The 19,687-nt window shown below is 57.2% G+C and overlaps 1 protein-coding gene across 1 annotated transcript in view; it reads left to right on the top strand.

Moving 5' to 3' along the window:
* Nucleotides 1–19,687, top strand: part of SYMPK (symplekin scaffold protein) — a 33,083-nt gene that overhangs the window by 13,159 nt on the left and 237 nt on the right. The window contains exons 9-26 of the mRNA XM_080361721.1: nt 4,592–4,831; nt 6,386–6,540; nt 7,586–7,736; nt 8,637–8,850; nt 10,370–10,520; nt 11,227–11,462; nt 12,968–13,049; nt 14,206–14,319; nt 14,404–14,551; nt 14,626–14,786; nt 14,860–14,968; nt 15,037–15,137; nt 15,224–15,314; nt 16,324–16,425; nt 16,499–16,686; nt 18,109–18,285; nt 18,380–18,466; nt 19,418–19,639. Of these exons, the coding sequence (XP_080217847.1) occupies nt 4,592–4,831; nt 6,386–6,540; nt 7,586–7,736; nt 8,637–8,850; nt 10,370–10,520; nt 11,227–11,462; nt 12,968–13,049; nt 14,206–14,319; nt 14,404–14,551; nt 14,626–14,786; nt 14,860–14,968; nt 15,037–15,137; nt 15,224–15,314; nt 16,324–16,425; nt 16,499–16,686; nt 18,109–18,285; nt 18,380–18,466; nt 19,418–19,639 (2,729 nt within the window). The remainder of the gene's footprint in view (nt 1–4,591; nt 4,832–6,385; nt 6,541–7,585; nt 7,737–8,636; nt 8,851–10,369; nt 10,521–11,226; nt 11,463–12,967; nt 13,050–14,205; nt 14,320–14,403; nt 14,552–14,625; nt 14,787–14,859; nt 14,969–15,036; nt 15,138–15,223; nt 15,315–16,323; nt 16,426–16,498; nt 16,687–18,108; nt 18,286–18,379; nt 18,467–19,417; nt 19,640–19,687) is intronic.

Below are 19,687 nucleotides of genomic sequence, written 5' to 3'. Positions count from 1 at the left end.
AGTGTCCCCAGGTGTCCATAAAGTGTCCCCACGTGTCCATAATAGTGTCCCCAGGTGTCCCTTACACTTTCCCCCCCAATGCTTTTGGCCAACCTGCCCAAAGTCTCATCTTGAAGACCTTGGAACCTCCATCTGATGCCACCCAACCATGGTGTCCATTGACTCCAGGTGTCCATAAAGTGTCCCCAGGTGTCCATAAAGTGTCCCCACGTGTCCATAATAGTGTCCTCAGATGTCCCTTACACTTTCCCCCCCAATGCTTTTGGCCAACCTGCCCAAAGTCTCATCTTGAAGAACCTGGAACCTCCATCTGATGCCACCAACCCATGGTGTCCATTGACTATAGATGTCCATAAAGTGTCCCCATGTGTCCATAATAGTGTCCCCAGGTGTCCCTTACACTGTCCCCCCCATGCTTTTGGCCAACTTGCCCAACTATTAGATGAGCAGCATCTTGACATCAGATGCCACCAACCCATGGTGTCCATTGACTGTAGATGTCCATAAAGTGTCCCCAGGTGTCCATAATAGTGTCCCCAGGTGTCCATAACAGTGTCCCCAGGTGTCCCTTACACTTCCCCCCCAATGCTTTTGGCCAACCTGCCCAAAGTCTCATCTTGAAGAACCTGGAACCTCCATCTGATGCCACCAACCCATGGTGTCCCTTGACTATAGATGTCCATAAAGTGTCCCCAGGTGTCCATAACAGTGTTCCCAGGTGTCCCTTACACTTCCCCCCAATGCTTTTGGCCAACCTGCCCAAAGTCTCATCTTGAAGAACCTGAAAGCTCCATCTGATGCCACCAAACTATGGTGTCCATTGACTATAAATGTCCATAAAGTGTCCCCACGTGTCCATAATAGTGTCCCCAGGTGTCCCTTACACTTCCCCCCAATGCTTTTGGCCAACCTGCCCAAGTTGCATCTTGAAGAACCTGGAACCTCCATCTGATGCCACCCAACCATGGTGTCCATTGACTCCAGGTGTCCATAAAGTGTCCCCAGGTGTCCATAAAGTGTCCCCACGTGTCCATAATAGTGTCCTCAGATGTCCCTTACACTTTCCCCCCCAATGCTTTTGGCCAACCTGCCCAAAGTCTCATCTTGAAGAACCTGGAACCTCCATCTGATGCCACCAAACCATGGTGTCCATTGACTATAGATGTCCATAAAGTGTCCCCAGGTGTCCATAATAGTGTCCCCAGGTGTCCCTTACACTTCCCCCCCCATGCTTTTGGCCAACTTGCCCAACTATTAGATGAGCAGCATCTTGACATCAGATGCCACCAACCCATGGTGTCCATTGACTGTAGATGTCCATAAAGTGTCCCCAGGTGTCCATAATAGTGTCCCCAGGTGTCCCTTACACTTCCCCCCCAATGCTTTTGGCCAACCTGCCCAAAGTCTCATCTTGAAGAACCTGGAACCTCCATCTGATGCCACCAACCCATGGTGTCCCTTGACTATAGATGTCCATAAAGTGTCCCCAGGTGTCCATAGAAGTGTCCCCAGGTGTCCCTTACACTTCCCCCCCCATGCTTTTGGCCAACTTGCCCAACTATTAGATGAGCAGCATCTTGACATCAGATGCCACCAACCCATGGTGTCCCTTGACTATAGATGTCCATAAAGTGTCCCCATGTGTCCATAACAGTGTTCCCAGGTGTCCCTTACACTTCCCCCCAATGCTTTTGGCCAACCTGCCCAAAGTCTCATCTTGAAGAACCTGAAAGCTCCATCTGATGCCACCAAACTATGGTGTCCATTGACTATAAATGTCCATAAAATGTCCCCAGGTGTCCATAAAGTGTCCCCACGTGTCCATAATAGTGTCCCCAGGTGTCCCTTACACTTTCCCCCCCAATGCTTTTGGCCAACCTGCCCAAAGTCTCATCTTGAAGACCTTGGAACCTCCATCTGATGCCACCCAACCATGATGTCCATTGACTCCAAGTGTCCATAGGTGTCCATAACGTGTCCCCAGGTGTCCATAATAGTGTCTCCAGGTGTCCCTAACCCTGTCCCTCCCAATGTCTTGCCCAAGTCTTAGTTGAGCAGCATCTTGAAGACCTTGGAACCTCCATCTGATGCCACCCAACCCATGATGTCCATTGACTCCAAGTGTCCATAGGTGTCCATAAAACGTCCCCAGGTGTCCATAATATGTCCCCAGGTGTCCCTCCCTTCCTCAGCCAACCTCCCACCCACCTTGGCCAAGTCCCAGGTGAGCAGCATCTTGAAGACCTTGGAACCTCCATCTGATGCCACCAACCCATGGTGTCCATTGACTCCAAGTGTCCATAGGTGTCCATAACGTGTCCCCAGGTGTCCATAATAGTGTCCCCAGGTATCCCTTACACTTTCCCCCCAATGCTTTTGGCCAACCTGCCCAACTCTTAGTTGAGCAGCATCTTGAAGACCTTGGAACCTCCATCTGATGCCACCAACCCATGGTGTCCCTTGACTATAGATGTCCATAAACTGTCCCCAGGTGTCCATAATAGTGTCTCCAGGTGTCCCTTATACTGTCCCCCCAATGCTTTTGGCCAACCTACCCAAGTCTTAGTGGAGCAGCATCTTGAAGACCTTGGAACCTCCATCTGATGCCACCAACCCATGGTGTCCATTGACTATAGATGTCCATAAACTGTCCCCAGGTGTCCATAATAGTGTCCCCAGGTGTCCCTAACCCTGTCCCCCCCAATGTCTTGCCCAAGTCTTAGTTGAGCAGCATCTTGAAGACCTTGGAACCTCCATCTGATGCCACCCAACCCATGATGTCCATTGACTCCAAGTGTCCATAGGTGTCCATAAAACGTCCCCAGGTGTCCATAACATGTCCCCACCTGTCCCTCCCCTCCTCAGCCAACCTCCCGCCCACCTTGGCCAAGTCCCAGGTGAGCAGCATCTTGAAGACCTTGGAACCTCCATCTGATGCCACCAACCCATGGTGTCCATTGACTCCAAGTGTCCATAGGTGTCCATAACGTGTCCCCAGGTGTCCATAATAGTGTCCCCAGGTATCCCTTACACTTTCCCCCCAATGCTTTTGGCCAACCTGCCCAACTCTTAGTTGAGCAGCATCTTGAAGACCTTGGAACCTCCATCTGATGCCACCAACCCATGGTGTCCATTGACTATAGATGTCCATAAAGTGTCCCCAGGTGTCCATAATAGTGTCCCCAGGTGTCCCTAACCCTGTCCCCCCCAATGTCTTGCCCAAGTCTTAGTTGAGCAGCATCTTGAAGACCTTGGAACCTCCATCTGATGCCACCAACCCATGGTGCCTATTGACTCCAAGTGTCCATAGGTGTCCATAAAACGTCCCCAGGTGTCCATAATATGTCCCCAGGTGTCCCTCCCTTCCTCAGCCAACCTCCCGCCCACCTTGGCCAAGTCCCAGGTGAGCAGCATCTTGAAGACCTTGGAACCTCCATCTGATGCCACCAACCCATGGTGTCCATTGACTCCAAGTGTCCATAGGTGTCCATAACGTGTCCCCAGGTGTCCATAATAGTGTCCCCAGGTATCCCTTACACTTTCCCCCCAATGCTTTTGGCCAACCTGCCCAAGTCTTAGTTGAGCAGCATCTTGAAGACCTTGGAACCTCCATCTGATGCCACCAACCCATGGTGTCCATTGACTATAGATGTCCATAAACTGTCCCCAGGTGTCCATAATAGTGTCCCCAGGTGTCCCTAACCCTGTCCCCCCCAATGTCTTGCCCAAGTCTTAGTTGAGCAGCATCTTGAAGACCTTGGAACCTCCATCTGATGCCACCCAACCCATGATGTCCATTGACTCCAAGTGTCCATAGGTGTCCATAAAACGTCCCCAGGTGTCCATAACATGTCCCCACCTGTCCCTCCCCTCCTCAGCCAACCTCCCGCCCACCTTGGCCAAGTCCCAGGTGAGCAGCATCTTGAAGACCTTGGAACCTCCATCTGATGCCACCAACCCATGGTGTCCATTGACTCCAAGTGTCCATAGGTGTCCATAACGTGTCCCCAGGTGTCCATAATAGTGTCCCCAGGTATCCCTTACACTTTCCCCCCAATGCTTTTGGCCAACCTGCCCAACTCTTAGTTGAGCAGCATCTTGAAGAACCTGAAGCTGCATCTCCTGAGGTTTCTCCATCACCCAACCCATGGTGTCCCTTGACTCCAGGTGTCCATAGGTGTCCATAAAACGTCCCCAGGTGTCCATAACATGTCCCCACCTGTCCCTCCCCTCCTCAGCCAACCTCCCGCCCACCTTGGCCAAGTCCCAGGTGAGCAGCATCTTGAAGACCTTGGAACCTCCATCTGATGCCAACAACCCATGGTGTCCCTTGACTCCAGGTGTCCATAACGTGTCCTCAGGTGTCCATAATAGTGTCCCCAGGTATCCCTTACACTTTCCCCCCCAATGCTTTTGGCCAACCTACCCAAGTCTTAGTTGAGCAGCATCTTGAAGAACCTGAAGCTGCATCTCCTGAGGTTTCTCCATCACCCAACCCATGGCGTCCCTTGACTCCAGGTGTCCATAGGTGTCCATAAAGTGTCCCCAGGTGTCCATAACATGTCCCCACCTGTCCCTCCCCTCCTCTCAGCCAACCTCCCGCCCACCTTGGCCAAGTCCCAGGTGAGCAGCGTGCGCAAGAACCTGAAGCTGCACCTGCTGAGCGTGCTGCGGCACCCGGCGTCGGGCGACTTCCAGGCGCAGATCACCACGCTGCTGGTGGACCTGGGCACCCAGCAGAGCGAGATCGCCCGCAGCCTCCCCAGCCCGCGCGACGCCCGCAAGCGCCCGCGCGACGAGCCCGACGCCGCGCTCAAGAAGATGAAGATCGGTGAGGATGAAGAGGGGAATGAGGGGGTTGAGGTCGTTGGTGTCTCCATTGGGGGGTCATGGGGATGGGTGGTGGCGCTGGAGGTGGTTTGGGTGCTCAGTTAGGGGATGGGTGGGGGTGGATGTGTGGTGGGTTCTTCTGGTGGCCCTTTGGGGACAATGGGAATAAGTGGTGGCATTAAGTGTCCATAACGTCCTTCTGGTGGCCCTTTGGGGACAATGGGGATAGGTGGTGGCATTAAGTGTCCATCAGGTCCTTCTGGTGGCCCTTTGGGGACAATGGGGAGAAGGGGTGGCACTAAGTGTCCATCAGGTCCTTCTGGTGGCCCTTTGGGGACAATGGGGATAAGGAGTGGCATTAAGTGTCCATAACGTCCTTCTGGTGGCCCTTTGGGGACAATGGGGATAGGTGGTGGCATTAAGTGTCCATCAGGTCCTTCTGGTGGCCCTTTGGGGACAATGGGGATAAGGGGTGGCATTAAGTGTCCATAACGTCCTTCTGGTGGCCCTTTGGGGACAATGGGGATAGGTGGTGGCATTAAGTGTCCATCAGGTCCTACTGGTGGCCCTTTGGGGACAATGGGGATAGGTGGTGGCATTAAGTGTCCATCAGGTCCTTCTGGTGGCCCTTTGGGGACAATGGGGAGAAGGGGTGGCATTAAGTGTCTATAGGGTCATTCTGGTGTCCATAAGGTCCTCCCAGTCCCTTCTGGGGACAATGGGGACAGGTGGTGGCATTAAGTGTCCATCAGGTCCTTCTGGTGGCCCTTTGGGGACAATGGGGAGAAGGGGTGGCATTAAGTGTCTACAGGGTCATCCTGGTGTCCATCAGGTACTGCAGTGTCCCTCAGGTCCTCCCAGTCCCTCCTGGGGACAATGGGGACAAGTAGGTGGCATTAAGTGTCTATAGGGTCATCTTGGTGTCCATAAGGTCCTCCCAGTCCATCCTGGGGGCAATGGGGACATTAAGTGTCCCTAAGGTCCTCCCAGTCCCTCCTGGGGACAATGAGGAGAGGTGGTGGCATTAAGTGTCCGTAACGTCCTTCTGGTGGCCCTTTGGGGACAATGGGGACAAGTAGGTGGCATTAAGTGTCTATAGGGTCATCCTGGTGTCCATAAGGTCCTCCCAGTCCATCCTGGGGACACTGGGGACAGGTGGTGGCATTAAGTGTCTATAGGGTCATCCCAGTGTCCCTCAGGTCCTCCCAGTCCCTCCTGGGGACAATGGGGACAGGTGGTGGCACTAAGTGTCCATCAGGTCCTTCTGGTGGCCCTTTGGGGACAATGGGGAGAAGGGGTGGCATTAAGTGTCTATAGGGTCATTCTGGTGTCCATAAGGTGCTCCCAGTCCATCCTGGGGACAATGAGGACAAGTAGGTGGCATTAAATGTCCATCAGGTCCTTCTGGTGGCCCTTTGGGGACAATAGGGATAGGTGGTGGCATTAAATGTCCATCAGGTCCTCCCAGTCCCTCCTGGGGACACTGGGGACATCACACCCCCCAAAGTCCCTCTCCTGGGTCCCCATGCCCTGGCGGTGACCCCGTTTGTGTCAGAGCCCCCCCTGGGCGAGGACGATGAGGACAAGGACCTGGAGGTGACAGCGGTGACGGTCCCCAAGGGGGGCGGCCAGGCCAGCGCCCCCTCGGACACCGACATCACGGCCGAGTTCCTGCAGCCGCTGCTGACGCCCGAGAACGTCGCCAACCTGGTCAGGCCTGGGGACATCGGGGGGGACATCGGGGACCCATCGGGACATCCTGGGGTGGGATGTGACATCTGGGATGGGCTGGGACACTCTGGGGTGGGATGTGACATCTGGGGTGGGATGTGACATCTGGGACGGGTTGGGACATCCTGGGGTGGGATGTGACATCTGGGGTGGGTTGGGACATCCTGGGGTGGGATGTGACATCTGGGGTGGGTTGGGACACTGTGGGGTGGGATGTGACATCTGGGGTGGGATGTGACATCTGGGGTGGGATGTGACATTGGGGATGGGTTGGGAGACTCTGGGGTGGGATGTGACATCTGGGGTGGGATGTGACATCTGGGGCGGGATGTGACATCTGGGGGGATGATGTGACACTTTGGGGGACTATATGACACTCGGGGTTGATGTGACGCTTTGGGGACAATGTGACATTTGGGAGTTGATGTGACACTTTGAGGGGACGATGTGACACCTTGAGAGGACAATGTGACACTCTAGGTGACAACGTGACACTTTTGGGGGGCTCTAACATGGTGTCCCCCCCATTTTAGGTGCTGATCAGCATGGTGTCCCTCCCCAAGACCATGACCATGGGGTTGATGTGACACTTTGGGGGGACAATGTGACACTTTGAGGGTACAATGTGACACTCTGGGGGTTGATGTGACACTCTGGGTGACAACGTGACACTTTTGGGGGGCTCTAACGTGGTGTCCCCCCCATTTTAGGTGCTGATCAGCATGGTGTCCCTCCCCAAGGCCACGACCATGGGGTTGATGTGACACTTTGGGGGGACGATGTGACACTTTGGGGGGACGATGTGACACTCTAGGTGACAATGTGACACTTTTGGGGGGCTCTAACATGGTGTCCCCCCCATTTTAGGTGCTGATCAGCATGGTGTCCCTCCCCAAGGCCATGACCATGGGGTTGATGTGACACTTTGGGGGGACGATGTGACACTTTGGGGGGACGATGTGACACTCTAGGTGACAACGTGACACTTTTGGGGGGCTCTAACATGGTGTCCCCCCCATTTTAGGTGCTGATCAGCATGGTGTACCTGCCCGAGGCCATGCCCGCGTCCTTCCAGGCCACCTACACGCCGGTGGAGTCGGCCGGCACGGCGGCGCAGATCAAGCACCTGGCTCGTCTCATGGCCACCCAGATGACGGCGGCCGGGCTGGGACCGGGTCTGTCTGTCCCCTGTCCCCATGCCTGTCCCCACCCTCCCCGTTGACCCAAAACCCCTCAACATTGACCCAAAAGCCCCCAACGTTGACCCGAAACCCCCAAACATTGACCCAGAAGCAACCTCGTTGACCCAAAACCCCCCAACGTTGACCCTGAGCCTCCCAATGTTGACCCCAAACCATCCCACGTTGACCCAAAACCTCCCAACGTTGACCCCAAACCATCCCCCATTGACCCAACACCTCCCAACGTTGACCCAGAACCAACCCCATTGACCCAAAACCTCCCAACGTTGACCCAGAACCACCTCCCATTGACCCAAAACCTCTCAACATTGACCCCAAACCATCCCCCGTTGACCCCAAACCCCCCAACGTTGACCCCAAACCCCCCAATGTTGACCCCAAACCCCCCAACGTTGACCCAAAACTTCCCACGTTGACCCCAAACCATCCCCCATTGACCCAATACCTCCCAACGTTGACCCAGAACCAAACCTATTGACCCAAAACCTCCCAACGTTGACCCCAAACCATCCCCCATTGACCCCAAACCTCCCAACGTTGACCCAGAACCAACCCTATTGACCCAAAACCTCCCAACGTTGACCTCAAACCCCTCCTCATTGACCCAAAACCTCCCAACGTTGACCCCAAACCCCTCCTCATTGACCCAAAACCTCCCAACATGGTCCTAAATCCCCCAATATTGACCCCAAACCCCCCAACATTGACCCCAAACCACCCAATGGACCCAAAACCCCTCCCCATTGACCCAGAACCCCCTGACATTGACCCAAGACCACCCCCAATTGACCCAAACCCTTCGCCATTGACCCCAAATCCCCCACCATTGACCCCAAACCCCCCAATTAACTCACCCCCTCCCGCTGATCCCAGGCGTGGAGCAGACGAAGCAGCTGAAGGAGGAGGCCCGCGAGGAGAAAGCCGCCAAGCCTGAGAGCGTCCTGATCCGGCGGCGCCTGTCGGCGTTGGCCCAAGGTCAGGCCATCTCGGTGCTGGGGGCCCAGGCTTCGGCCTCCCCACACCCCGAGGAGGAGGCCCCCCAGGCCAAACGCCGCCCCGAGCCCATCATGCCGGCCACACAGCCCCGGTGAGTCCATATGTGCCCCCCAAACCGGGCTGAGATTAAGACAAGTTTTAGACCTGGGATTAAGGAGTCAATGGGGAGTTGGGGTCAATGGGGATTTGGGGTCAATGGGGAGTTGGAGTCAATGGGGAGTTGGGGTCAATGGGGAGTTGGAGTTATTGTGAGTTTGGGGTCAATGGGGATTTGAGGTCAATGGGGAGTTGGAGTTATTGTGGGTTTGGGGTCAATGGGGAGTTGGAATCAATGGGGAGTTGGAATCAATGGGGAGTTGGAGTCAATGTGGAGTTGGAGTTATTGTGGGTTTGGGGTCAGTGGGGATTTGGGGTCAATGGGGGGTTTGGAGTCAATGGGGGGTTTGGAGTCAATGGGGGGTTTGGAGTCAATGGGGGTTTGGAGTCAATGGGTGGGATTTGGAGTCAATGGGGTCGATTTGGAGTCAATGGGGGGGATTTGAAGTCAGTGGGGGTGGTTTGGGGTCAATGGGGGGGATTTGAAGTCAATGGGGGGGATTTGAAGTCAATGGGGGGGATTTGAAGTCAATGGGGGGGAATTGAAGTCAATGGGGTTGATTTGAAGTCAATGGGGGGGATTTGAAGTCAATGGGGGGGATTTGAAGTCAATGGGAGGGATTTGAAGTCAACGGGGTCGATTTGAAGTCAACGGGGTTGATTTGAAGTCAACGGGGTTGATTTGGTGTCAATGGGGTTGATTTGAAGTCAATGGGGGGGATTTGAAGTCAATGGGGTTGATTTGAAGTCAATGGGGTCGATTTGAAGTCAATGGGGGGGATTTGAAGTCAGTGGGGTTGATTTGAAGTCAATGGGGTTGATTTGAAGTCAATGGGGTTGATTTGAAGTCAATGGGGTGGATTTGAAGTCAGTGGGGTGGATTTGAAGTCAATGGGGTTGATTTGAAGTCAATGGGGGGGATTTGAAGTCAATGAGGGGGATTAGAAGTCAATGAGGGGGATTTGAAGTCAATGGGGGGGATTTGAAGTCAATGAGGGGGATTTGAAGTCAATGAGGGGGATTTGAAGTCAATGGGGGGATTTGAAGTCAATGGGGTTGACTTGAAGTCAATGAGGTTGACTTGAAGTCAATGGGGTTGACTTGAAGTCAACGGGGGGGATTTGAAGTCAACGGGGTCGATTTGAAGTCAACGGGGTTGATTTGAAGTCAATGGGGTTGATTTGAAGTCAATGGGGTTGATTTGAAGTCAATGGGGGGGGATTTGAAGTCAATGGGGGGGATTTGAAGTCAATGGGGGGGATTTGAAGTCAATGGGGTTGATTTGAAGTCAGTGGGGTTGATTTGGTGTCAATGGGGTTGATTTGAAGTCAGTGGAGGGGATTTGAAGTCAATGGGGGGGATTTGAAGTCAATGGGGGGGATTTGAAGTCAATGGGGGGGATTTGAAGTCAATGGGGGTTAATTAACTCACAGAGGTTGATTAAATCGGGGGGGTGGGTGCATCGGTGCCCGTGCGGGTGCTGAGGGTCCCTTTCCATGTGTGTCCCCCCCCAGGTTGGCGGGGGCGGGGGGCCGGAAGAAGGTTTTCCGCCTGAGCGACGCGCTGAAGCCGCTGAGCGACGTGCAGATCGAGAAGCTCAAACTGGGCGCCGTCAAGCGCATCCTCCGCGCCGAGCGCGCCGTGGCCGCCAGCGGCGCCGCGCAGGTAGCCCCGGGGCACTGGGGGACACTGGGAGGCACTGGGGGGTTACTGGGAGGCACTGGGAGGCAATGGGAAGCACTGGGGGGGGTTCTGAGAGCACTGGAGGGACTTGATGGGAAGTTGGGGGAGGGCTGAGGGGCACTGGGGAGCACTGGGGGATACTGGGAGGCACTGGAGGGATACTGGGAAGCACTTAGGGGGACACTGGGAAGCACTTGGGGGGACACTGGGAGGCACTTGGGGGGACACTGGGAGGCACTGGGGGGGACACTGGGAGGCACTGGGGAGGATACTGGGAGGCACTGGGAGGGGATACAGGGAGGCACTGGGAAGCACTGGTGTCCCTACAGTGGGGCAGTCAGGTGCTACTGGGGACACTGGTGGGGATACTGGGAGGCACTGGTGTCCCCAGTGTCCCCGCTGTGTGGCAGCCACTGTACTGGGACGCACTGGGGCAATCAGATGCTACTGGGGACACTGGGGAGGATACTGGGAGACACTGGGAAGCACTGGTGTCCCTACAGTGGGGCAGTCACTGTACTGGGACACACTGGGGTGGTCATTGAGGTGCTACTGGGGACACTGGTGGGGATACTGGGTGCCCCGATGTCCCCGTTGTACCGGGAAGCGCCAGGACGCCCATGGCCGGTGCCGCCAGCGCCGTTGTCACCGCCTGTCCTCACCGTTGTCCCCCGTGTGTCCCCCCCAGGCCCGCGTGAAGATCCTGGCGTCGCTGGTGACGCGGTTCGACGTCCCCGCCAAGGCCGAGGTGCTGGCGTTCGTGCTGGAGGACGCGCGGTCGCGCCTGGACCTGGCGCTGGCCTGGCTGTTCCAGGAGTACAACCGGCACCTGGCGCGCGGCGCCGCCGGGGACCTGCACCGCTACGACCAGTGTCTCGTGGGGCTGCTGGGGGGGCTGCACGACAAGCCCGACCAGAAGGACGGGTGGGGACAATGAGAGGGGATGGGGACAACCAGAGGGGATGGGGACAACCGGAGGGGATGGGGACAAGCGGAGGGGATGGGGACAATGAGAGGAGATGGGGACAATGAGAGGGGATGGGGACACTAGGGATGGGGACAACCGGAGGGGATGGGGACAATGAGAGGGGATGGGGACAATGAGAGGGGATGGGGACACTAGGGATGGGGACAATGAGAGGGGATGGGGACAATGAGAGGAGATGGGGACACTAGGGATGGGGACAAGCGGAGGGGATGGGGACAAGCGGAGGGGATGGGGACAATGAGAGGGGATGGGGACAACGAGAGGGGATGGGGACACCAGGGATGGGATGGGGACACTGGGGTGGGATGGGGATAATGAGAGGGGGTGGGGACACTGGGGTGGGATGGGGACGCTGGGAAGGGGATGGGGACAACGAGAGGGGATGGGGACAATGAGAGGGGATGGGGACACCAGGAATGGGGACACCAGGGATGGGATGGGGACAATGAGAGGGGATGGGGACACTGGGAAGGGGATGGGGACAACGAGAGGGGATGGGGACAATGAGAGGGGATGGGGACAACCAGAGGGGATGGGGACAATGAGAGGGGATGGGGACAACCAGAGGGGATGGGGACAACCAGAGGGGATGGGGACAACGAGAGGGGATGGGGACAACGAGAGGGGATGGGGACAACGAGAGGGGATGGGGACAATGAGAGGGGATGGGGACAACCAGAGGGGATGGGGACAACCGGAGGGGATGGGGACAATGAGAAGGGGACAAGCGGAGGGGATGGGGACAACGAGAGGAGATGGGGACAATGAGAGGGGATGGGGACAACGAGAGGGGATGGGGACAATGAGAAGGGGACAAGCGGAGGGGATGGGGACAACGAGAGGGGATGGGGACAATGAGAGGGGATGGGGACAAGCGGAGGGGATGGGGACAAGCAGAGGGGATGGAGACAATGAGAGGAGATGGGGACACTAGGGATGGGGACAAGCGGAGGGGATGGGGACAATGAGAGGGGATGGGGACACTGGGAAGGGGATGGGGACACTGGGGAGGGGATGGGGACACAGGGATGGCATGGGGACACCAGGAATGGGGATGGGGACACCAGAGATGTGATGGGGACACCAGGGAGGGGATGGTGTCACCAGGAATGGGATGGTGTCACTAGGAAGGGGATGGGGACACTGGGAAGGGGATGGGGACACTGGGAAGGGGATGGGGACAATGAGAGGGGATGGGGACACCAGGGATGGGATGGGGACACCAGGGATGGGGACACCAGGGATGGGACGGGGACACCAGGGGTGGGGACACATGGATGGGACAGTGCCACCAGCCACTTTATGAGGCTCTGGAGAACCTTGGTGTTCTTGGGCCATGAATGTCCCTCCAGATGGTCCCCAGGGCTGCCCCGTGTGTGTCCCCACATGGTGACATCCCCACATGGTGCCATCCCCACATGGTGACGTCCATTTCCCGCAGGATCTTCACCAAGGTGGTGCTGGAGGCGCCGCTGATCACCGAGAGCGCGCTGGAGGTGATCCGCAAGTACTGCGAGGACGAGGTGAGGACACCTGGGGACATGGGGACAACACAGACGCTGAATGGCAGGGGTTGGAGGGGACCTCAGGCTCAAAATGGCGCCAGAATCACCTCAGGGTCAAAATGGCGCCAAAATCACCTCGAAAAATGGCGTCAGAATCACCTCAGGGTCAAAATGGCGCCAGAATCACCTCAGGGCTCAAAATGGCGCCAGAATCACCTCAGGGCTCAAAATGGCACCAGAATCACCTCAGGGTCAAAATGGCGCCAGAATCACCTCAGGGTCAAAATGGCGCCAGAATCACCTCAGGGCTCAAAATGGCGCCAGAATCACCTCAGGGTCAAAATGGCGCCAGAATCACCTCAGGGCTCAAAATGGTGCCAGAATCACCTCAGGGACAAAATGGCGCCTGAATCACCTCAGGGATCAAAATGGCAGCCCCAGGGGCACCAAACTGGGGAGTTTCATCCTCAATTTCATTATATATTAGAAGAAAAGGTACAAAAAGTGACTAATTTGGGGATTATCGATAAACAGAGTGACCCCCAAACTGCCTCAAAATGGCGCCAGAATCACCTCAGGGCTCAAAATGGCGCCAAATCACCTCAGGGCTCAAAATGGCACCAGAATCACCTCAGGGATCAAAATGGCAGCCCCAGGGGCACCAAATTGGGGAGTTTCAGCCTCGATTTCCTTATATACTGGAAGAAAACGTAGAAAAAGTGATTAACGTGGGAATTATCAATAAACAGAGTAACCCCCAAAATGGCGGCAACAGAATCACCTCAGGGTTCAAAATGGCGCCAAATCACCTCAGGGTCAAAATGGCGCCAGAATCACCTCAGGGCTCAAATGGCAGCCCCAGGGGCACCAAACTGGGGAGTTTCATCCTCAATTTCATTATATATTAGAAGAAAATGTACAAAAAGTGACTAATGTGGGGATTATCAATAAACAGAGTGACCCCCAAACTACCTCAAAATGGCGGCGCCAGAATCACCTCAGGGCTCAAAATGGCGCCAAATCACCTCAGGGCTCAACATGGCGCCAGAATCACCTCAGCGCTCCAAATTGCAGCCCCAAGAGCACCAATTTTGGGCTTTTTCACCTCAATACAACCCTCTCCACTTATTTTATTCATTAAATTTGCTGTCCCTCACCACCCCCCCCCTCAAAGAGCCGAACCTACCTGGGCATGTCCACTCTTTGCGACCTGATCTTCAAGCGGCCATCGCGGCAGTTCCAATACCTGCACGTCCTGCTGGACCTCAGCTCCCACGAGAAGGAGAAGGTGCGTGGGTGACGCCGCCACCCTTGGGGACGCCGCTGTCCCCGTGTCCCCAAAATGTCACCATATGTGTGTGTCCCCCCCCAGGTCCGCCATCAAGCCCTTCAGTTCATCAAGCGCATGTACGAGCGGGACCAGCTGCGCGAGTACGTGGAGAAGTTCGCCTTTAACTATTTACAGCTCCTGGTTCATCCCAACCCACCTTCGGTGCTTTTTGGGGCGGACAAGGACACGGGTGAGTTGTGGGGAGTGATTTTGGGGGGAGGGTGACAGCACAATTGTCCCCGTTACGGTGACGCTTTGCGGCAGAGGTGGCGGCGCCGTGGACCGAGGAGACCATCAAGCAATGTCTGTATTTGTACTTGGCGTTGTTGCCGCTCAACCACAAGCTGATCCACGAGCTGGCGTCCGTGTACACCGAAGCCATCGCCGACATCAAACGTACGGTCCTGCGCGTCATCGAGCACCCGGTGAGCCCGGCGAGGGGACGTAAAGGGGGACGTGGCGGAGGGGGACGCGGTGACAATGGCGGCTGTGCCGTAGATCCGCGGCATGGGGATGAACTCGCCCGAGCTGTTGTTGCTGGTGGAGAATTGTCCCAAAGGAGCGGAGACGCTGGTGACGCGGTGTCTGCACAGCCTGACGGACAAGGGTAAGGGACGTGGGGACATGGGGGACAACGGGGTGGCCGGCGGTGACGTGTCACCCCCATCCTGGTAGTGCCGCCATCGCCCGAGCTGGTGAAGAGGGTCCGGGATCTTTACCACAAGCGGCTTCCAGATGTGAGGTTCCTCATCCCCGTCCTCAACGGGCTGGAGAAGGTGGGTGTCCCCTCCGCGGGTGTCCCCGTGTCACCTCCCCGCGGGTGTCACCGAACGGGCGCTGAGCGGCGCTGTTTTGGGTGCAGAAAGAGGTGATTCAGGCGCTGCCCAAGCTCATCAAGCTCAACCCCATCGTGGTCAAGGAGGTTTTCAACCGGCTGCTGGGGACACAGCACGGTAGGGGACAGCGGGGGGACATGTGGCGTCCTGAGGCGGGGGCGATGCTGGGGACAGTCGCATTGACCGCTGTGGGGACATGGGGACAGTCCCATTGACCACCATGGTGACATGAGACCTCTCTGGGGTGTGACATTGTTGGGACAGTCCCATTGACCGCTGTGGGGACATCTTGGGTGTGACATGGCTGGGGACAGTCCCATTGACCACTGTGGGGACATCTTGGGTGGGACATCACTGAGGACAGTCCCATTGACCACTGTGGGGACATGGGGACAGTCCCATTGACCACCATGGTGACATGAGACCTCTCTGGGGTGTGACATTGTTGGGACAGTCCCATTGACCACTGTGGGGACATCTTGGGTGGGACATCACTGGGGACAGTCCCATTGACCACTGTGGGGACATCTTGGGTGGGACATCACTGGGGACAGTCCCATTGACCACTGTGGGGACATGGGGACAGTCCCATTGACCACCATGGTGACATGAGACCTCTCTGGGGTGTGACATTGTTGGGACAGTCCCATTGACCACTGTGGGGACATCTTGGGTGTGACATGGCTGGGGACAATCCCATTGACCACTGTGGGGACATGGGGACAGTCCCATTGACCACCATGGTGACATGAGACCTCCCTGGGGTGTGACATGGTTGGGGGCAGTCCCATTGACCCCTGTGGGGACATCTTGGGTGTGACATTGCTGGGGACAGTCCCATTGACCACTGTGGGGACATGGGGACAGTCCCATTGACCACCATGGTGACATGAGACCTCCCTGGGGTGTGACATGGTTGGGGGCAGTCCCATTGACCACTGTGGGGACATCTTGGGTGGGACATCACTGGGGACAGTCCCATTGACCACTGTGGGGACATCTTGGGTGTGACATCACTGGTGACATTCCCATTGACCACAGTGTGCACACGGGGCCATCCTGGGGTGCGTCACCTTCCATGTCACCTCTGTGTCCCCAATGCCACCGCGTCCCCGTGTCCCCGCAGGTGACGGCTCGTCGGCCGTGTCCCCGCTGAGCCCGGGCGAGCTGCTGGTGGCCCTTCACAACATCGACTCCTCCAAGTGCGACATGAAATCCATCATCAAAGGTGGGTGACGAGGTGACAACGGGTGACACCCCGCCGTGGTGACAACGGCGAGGTGACAACGCTGTCCCCGCAGCCACCAACCTGTGCTTCGCCGAGCGCAACGTGTACACGTCGGAGGTGCTGGCGGTGGTGCTGCAGCAGCTCATGGAGCTCAGCCCGCTGCCCGTGCTGCTCATGCGCACCGTCATCCAGGCGCTGGCCATGTACCCGCGCCTCGGCGGCTTCGTCACCAACATCCTGCAGCGCCTCATCATGAAACAGGTCTGTCTGGATGGCTGTCTGTCTGTCCGGCTGGCCGGATGGATGGATGGCCCTTGGGGGTCCATTGGGTTTGGGTTTGGTGGCTCTGGGAGGTCCAAGACCCTCATGGTAGCAACATCTGGGCGGCTTCGTCGCCAACATCTTGTAGCGCCTCATCATGAAACAGGTCTGTGTGTCTGTCCATCCCGTTGTCTGTGTGTCTGTCCATCCCTTTGTCTGTTTGTCTGTCCATCCATCCATCCCTCTGTCCATTGGGTTTGGGTTTGGTGGCTCTGGGGGCATCTCAGACATCATGGTACCCACATCTGGGCGGCTTCATCGCCAACATCTTGTAGCGCCTCATCATGAAACACGTCCGTTTGTCTGTCCATCCATCCCTTTGCCTGTCTTTCTGTCCATCCGTTTGTCTGGCTGTCCATCTGTTTGTCTGTCTGTCCATCCATCCATCCCTCTGTACATTGGGTTTGGGTTTGGTGGCTCTGGGAGGTCCAAGACCCTCATGGTACCAACATCTGGGCGACTTCGTCGCCAACATCTTGTAGCGCCTCATCATGAAACAGGTCTGTCTGTCTGTCCATCTGTTTGTCTGACTGTCCATCCCTTTGTCCGTCACTCCATGGGGATGTGTGTCTGTCCCTCAGGGGGTTGGGTGTCCCTTGGGTTTGGGTTTGGTGGCTCTGGGAGGTCCAAGACCCTCATGGTACCAACATCTGGGCGGCTTCATCGCCAACATCCTGCAACACATCATAATGAAACAGGTCTGTCTGTCTGTCCATCCCTTTGTCTGCCTGTCCATCCCTTTGTCCGTCACTCCATGGGGATGTCTGTCTGTCCCTCAGGGGGTTGGGTGTCCCTTGGGTTTGGGTTTGGTGGCTCTGGGAGGTCCAAGACCCTCATGGTACCCACATCTGGGCGGCTTCGTCGCCAACATCTTGTAGCGCCTCGTCGTGAAACAGGTCTGTCTGTCTGTCCATCCGTTTGTCTGTGTGTCTATCCATCCCTTTGTCTGTTTGTCTGTCCATGGATCCATCCCTCTGTCCCTTGGGTTTGGGTTTGGTGGCTCCCAGACCCTCATTGTACCCACATCTGGGTGGCTTTGTCACCACCACCCTGCAACACCTCGTCATGAAACACGTCTGTCTGTCTGTCCATCCATCCAGATGTCTCTTTGGCCATATGTCCGTCCCCAGGGGGGTCTGGTTGTCCCTATGTCCATCTCTCTGTCCCTATGTCCATCTGTCTGACCCCCCCGTGCCCCCCCCAGGTCTGGATGTACCCCAAGGTGTGGGGGGGGCTCTACCAAGTGCTGTCCCTTAGGGGGGGTGTCTTTCCCCTTGGCTGTCCCTGTGTCTGTCTGTCTGTCCCCAGGGGGGTCTGTTTGTCCCTGTGTCCGTCTGTCTGACCCCCCCGTGCCCCCCCCAGGTCTGGAAATACCCCAAGGTGTGGGAAGGCTTCATCAAGTGCTGCCAGCGCACCAAACCGCAGTCGTTCCCGGTGGTCCTGCAGTTGCCCCCCCCCCAACTCGCCGCCGTATTCGACAAGTGCCCGGAGCTGCGCGAACCCCTTCTCAACCACGTCCGCGCCCTCACCCCCCACCAGGTGACCCCCCCAAATCAACCCCAGCTTGATTGGGGGGGGGTATGGCACCCCCAGACCCCCCCCTCAATGATGTTGTGTGTCCCCCCCCCCATAGCAAGCGCACATCCCGCTGTCCACCATGGCCATCCTGGAGGCCACCGCGCGCCATGAACCTGGAGCCCGCGAGGGCCCCCCCGCGGAGGTACTGGGGGATTTGGGGGGGTCACTGTGTCCCTGATGTCCCCCAGTGTCCCCAGTGTCCCCCCATGTCCCTAATGTCAACCACAAGGGGGTTTGGGGGGGTCACAATGTCCCCAGTGTCCCCAATGTCCCCCTATGTCCCCAGTATCTCCCCATGTCCCCAGTGTCCACTCCAGGGGTTTTGGGGGGGTCACCGTGTCCCCAGTGTCCCCCTATGTTCCCAGTGTCCCCCTCCATGTCCCCAGTATCTCCCCATGTCCTCAGTGTCCACCACAGGGGGGTTTGGGGGGGTCACAATGTCCCCAATGTCCCCCCATGTCCCCAGTATCTCCCCATGTCCTCAGTGTCCACCCCAGTGGGTTTTAGGGGGGTCACCATGTCCCCAATGTCCCCCCATGTCCCCAGTGTCCACCCCAGGGGTTTTGGGGGGGTCACCATGTCCCCAATGTCCCCCCATGTCCCCAGTATCTCCCCATGTCCCCAGTGTCCACCCCATGGGGGTTTGGGGGGGTCACCATGTCCCCAATGTCCCCCCATGTCCCCAATGTCCCCTCATGTCCCCAGTGTCCACCCCAGGGGGTTTTGGGGGGGTCACCATGTCCCCAATGTCCCCCCATGTCCCCAATATCTCTCTATGTCCCCAGTATCTCCCCATGTCCCCATTGTGCACCCCAGTGGGTTTTGGGGGGGTCACCATGTCCCCAATGTCCCTCCATGTCCCCAGGGTCCCCCAATGTTGTCCCAATCCCATGTCCCCCCCACCCCATGTCCCCAGTGCCCCCAAGTGTCCCCCAATGTCCCCAAAACCCTCTGCCCCCAATGTCCCCCAATGCCCCCCAGTGTCCCCCCAACCCCACATCCCCAATACCCCCCCATGTCCCCACTGCCCCCCCCGTGTCCCCAATGCCCCCCCATATCCATGTCCCCCCCTAACCCCCTTTGTCCCCCCCAGGAGAAGCCCCCGAAGCGGCCGAGCGACGAGGAGCCCAAAGGGAAGGGGGGGACACCCCCAATTCCGGGGGGCGGTCCCAGCGCCGCCCCCCCCGCTTCCGAGCCGCCCCCCGACCTCGAGCCCCCCCCCATCTTCATCAGCGTCCCCGAGGATGAGGAGAGCTCAGGGGGGGCCGCATCCCCCCCAGACGCCACCCTGGACCCCCCCACTGCCCCCCCAAAGGTATGAAACCCCCCCGTGTGCCCCCTTCTTTTTGGGGGGGGGGAGGCA

The sequence above is a fragment of the Nesoenas mayeri genome (assembly GCF_963082525.1).
Source record: "Nesoenas mayeri genome assembly, chromosome: 37".
Classification (NCBI taxonomy): domain Eukaryota; kingdom Metazoa; phylum Chordata; class Aves; order Columbiformes; family Columbidae; genus Nesoenas; species Nesoenas mayeri.
This window is presented reverse-complemented; position numbering and strand designations above follow the sequence as displayed.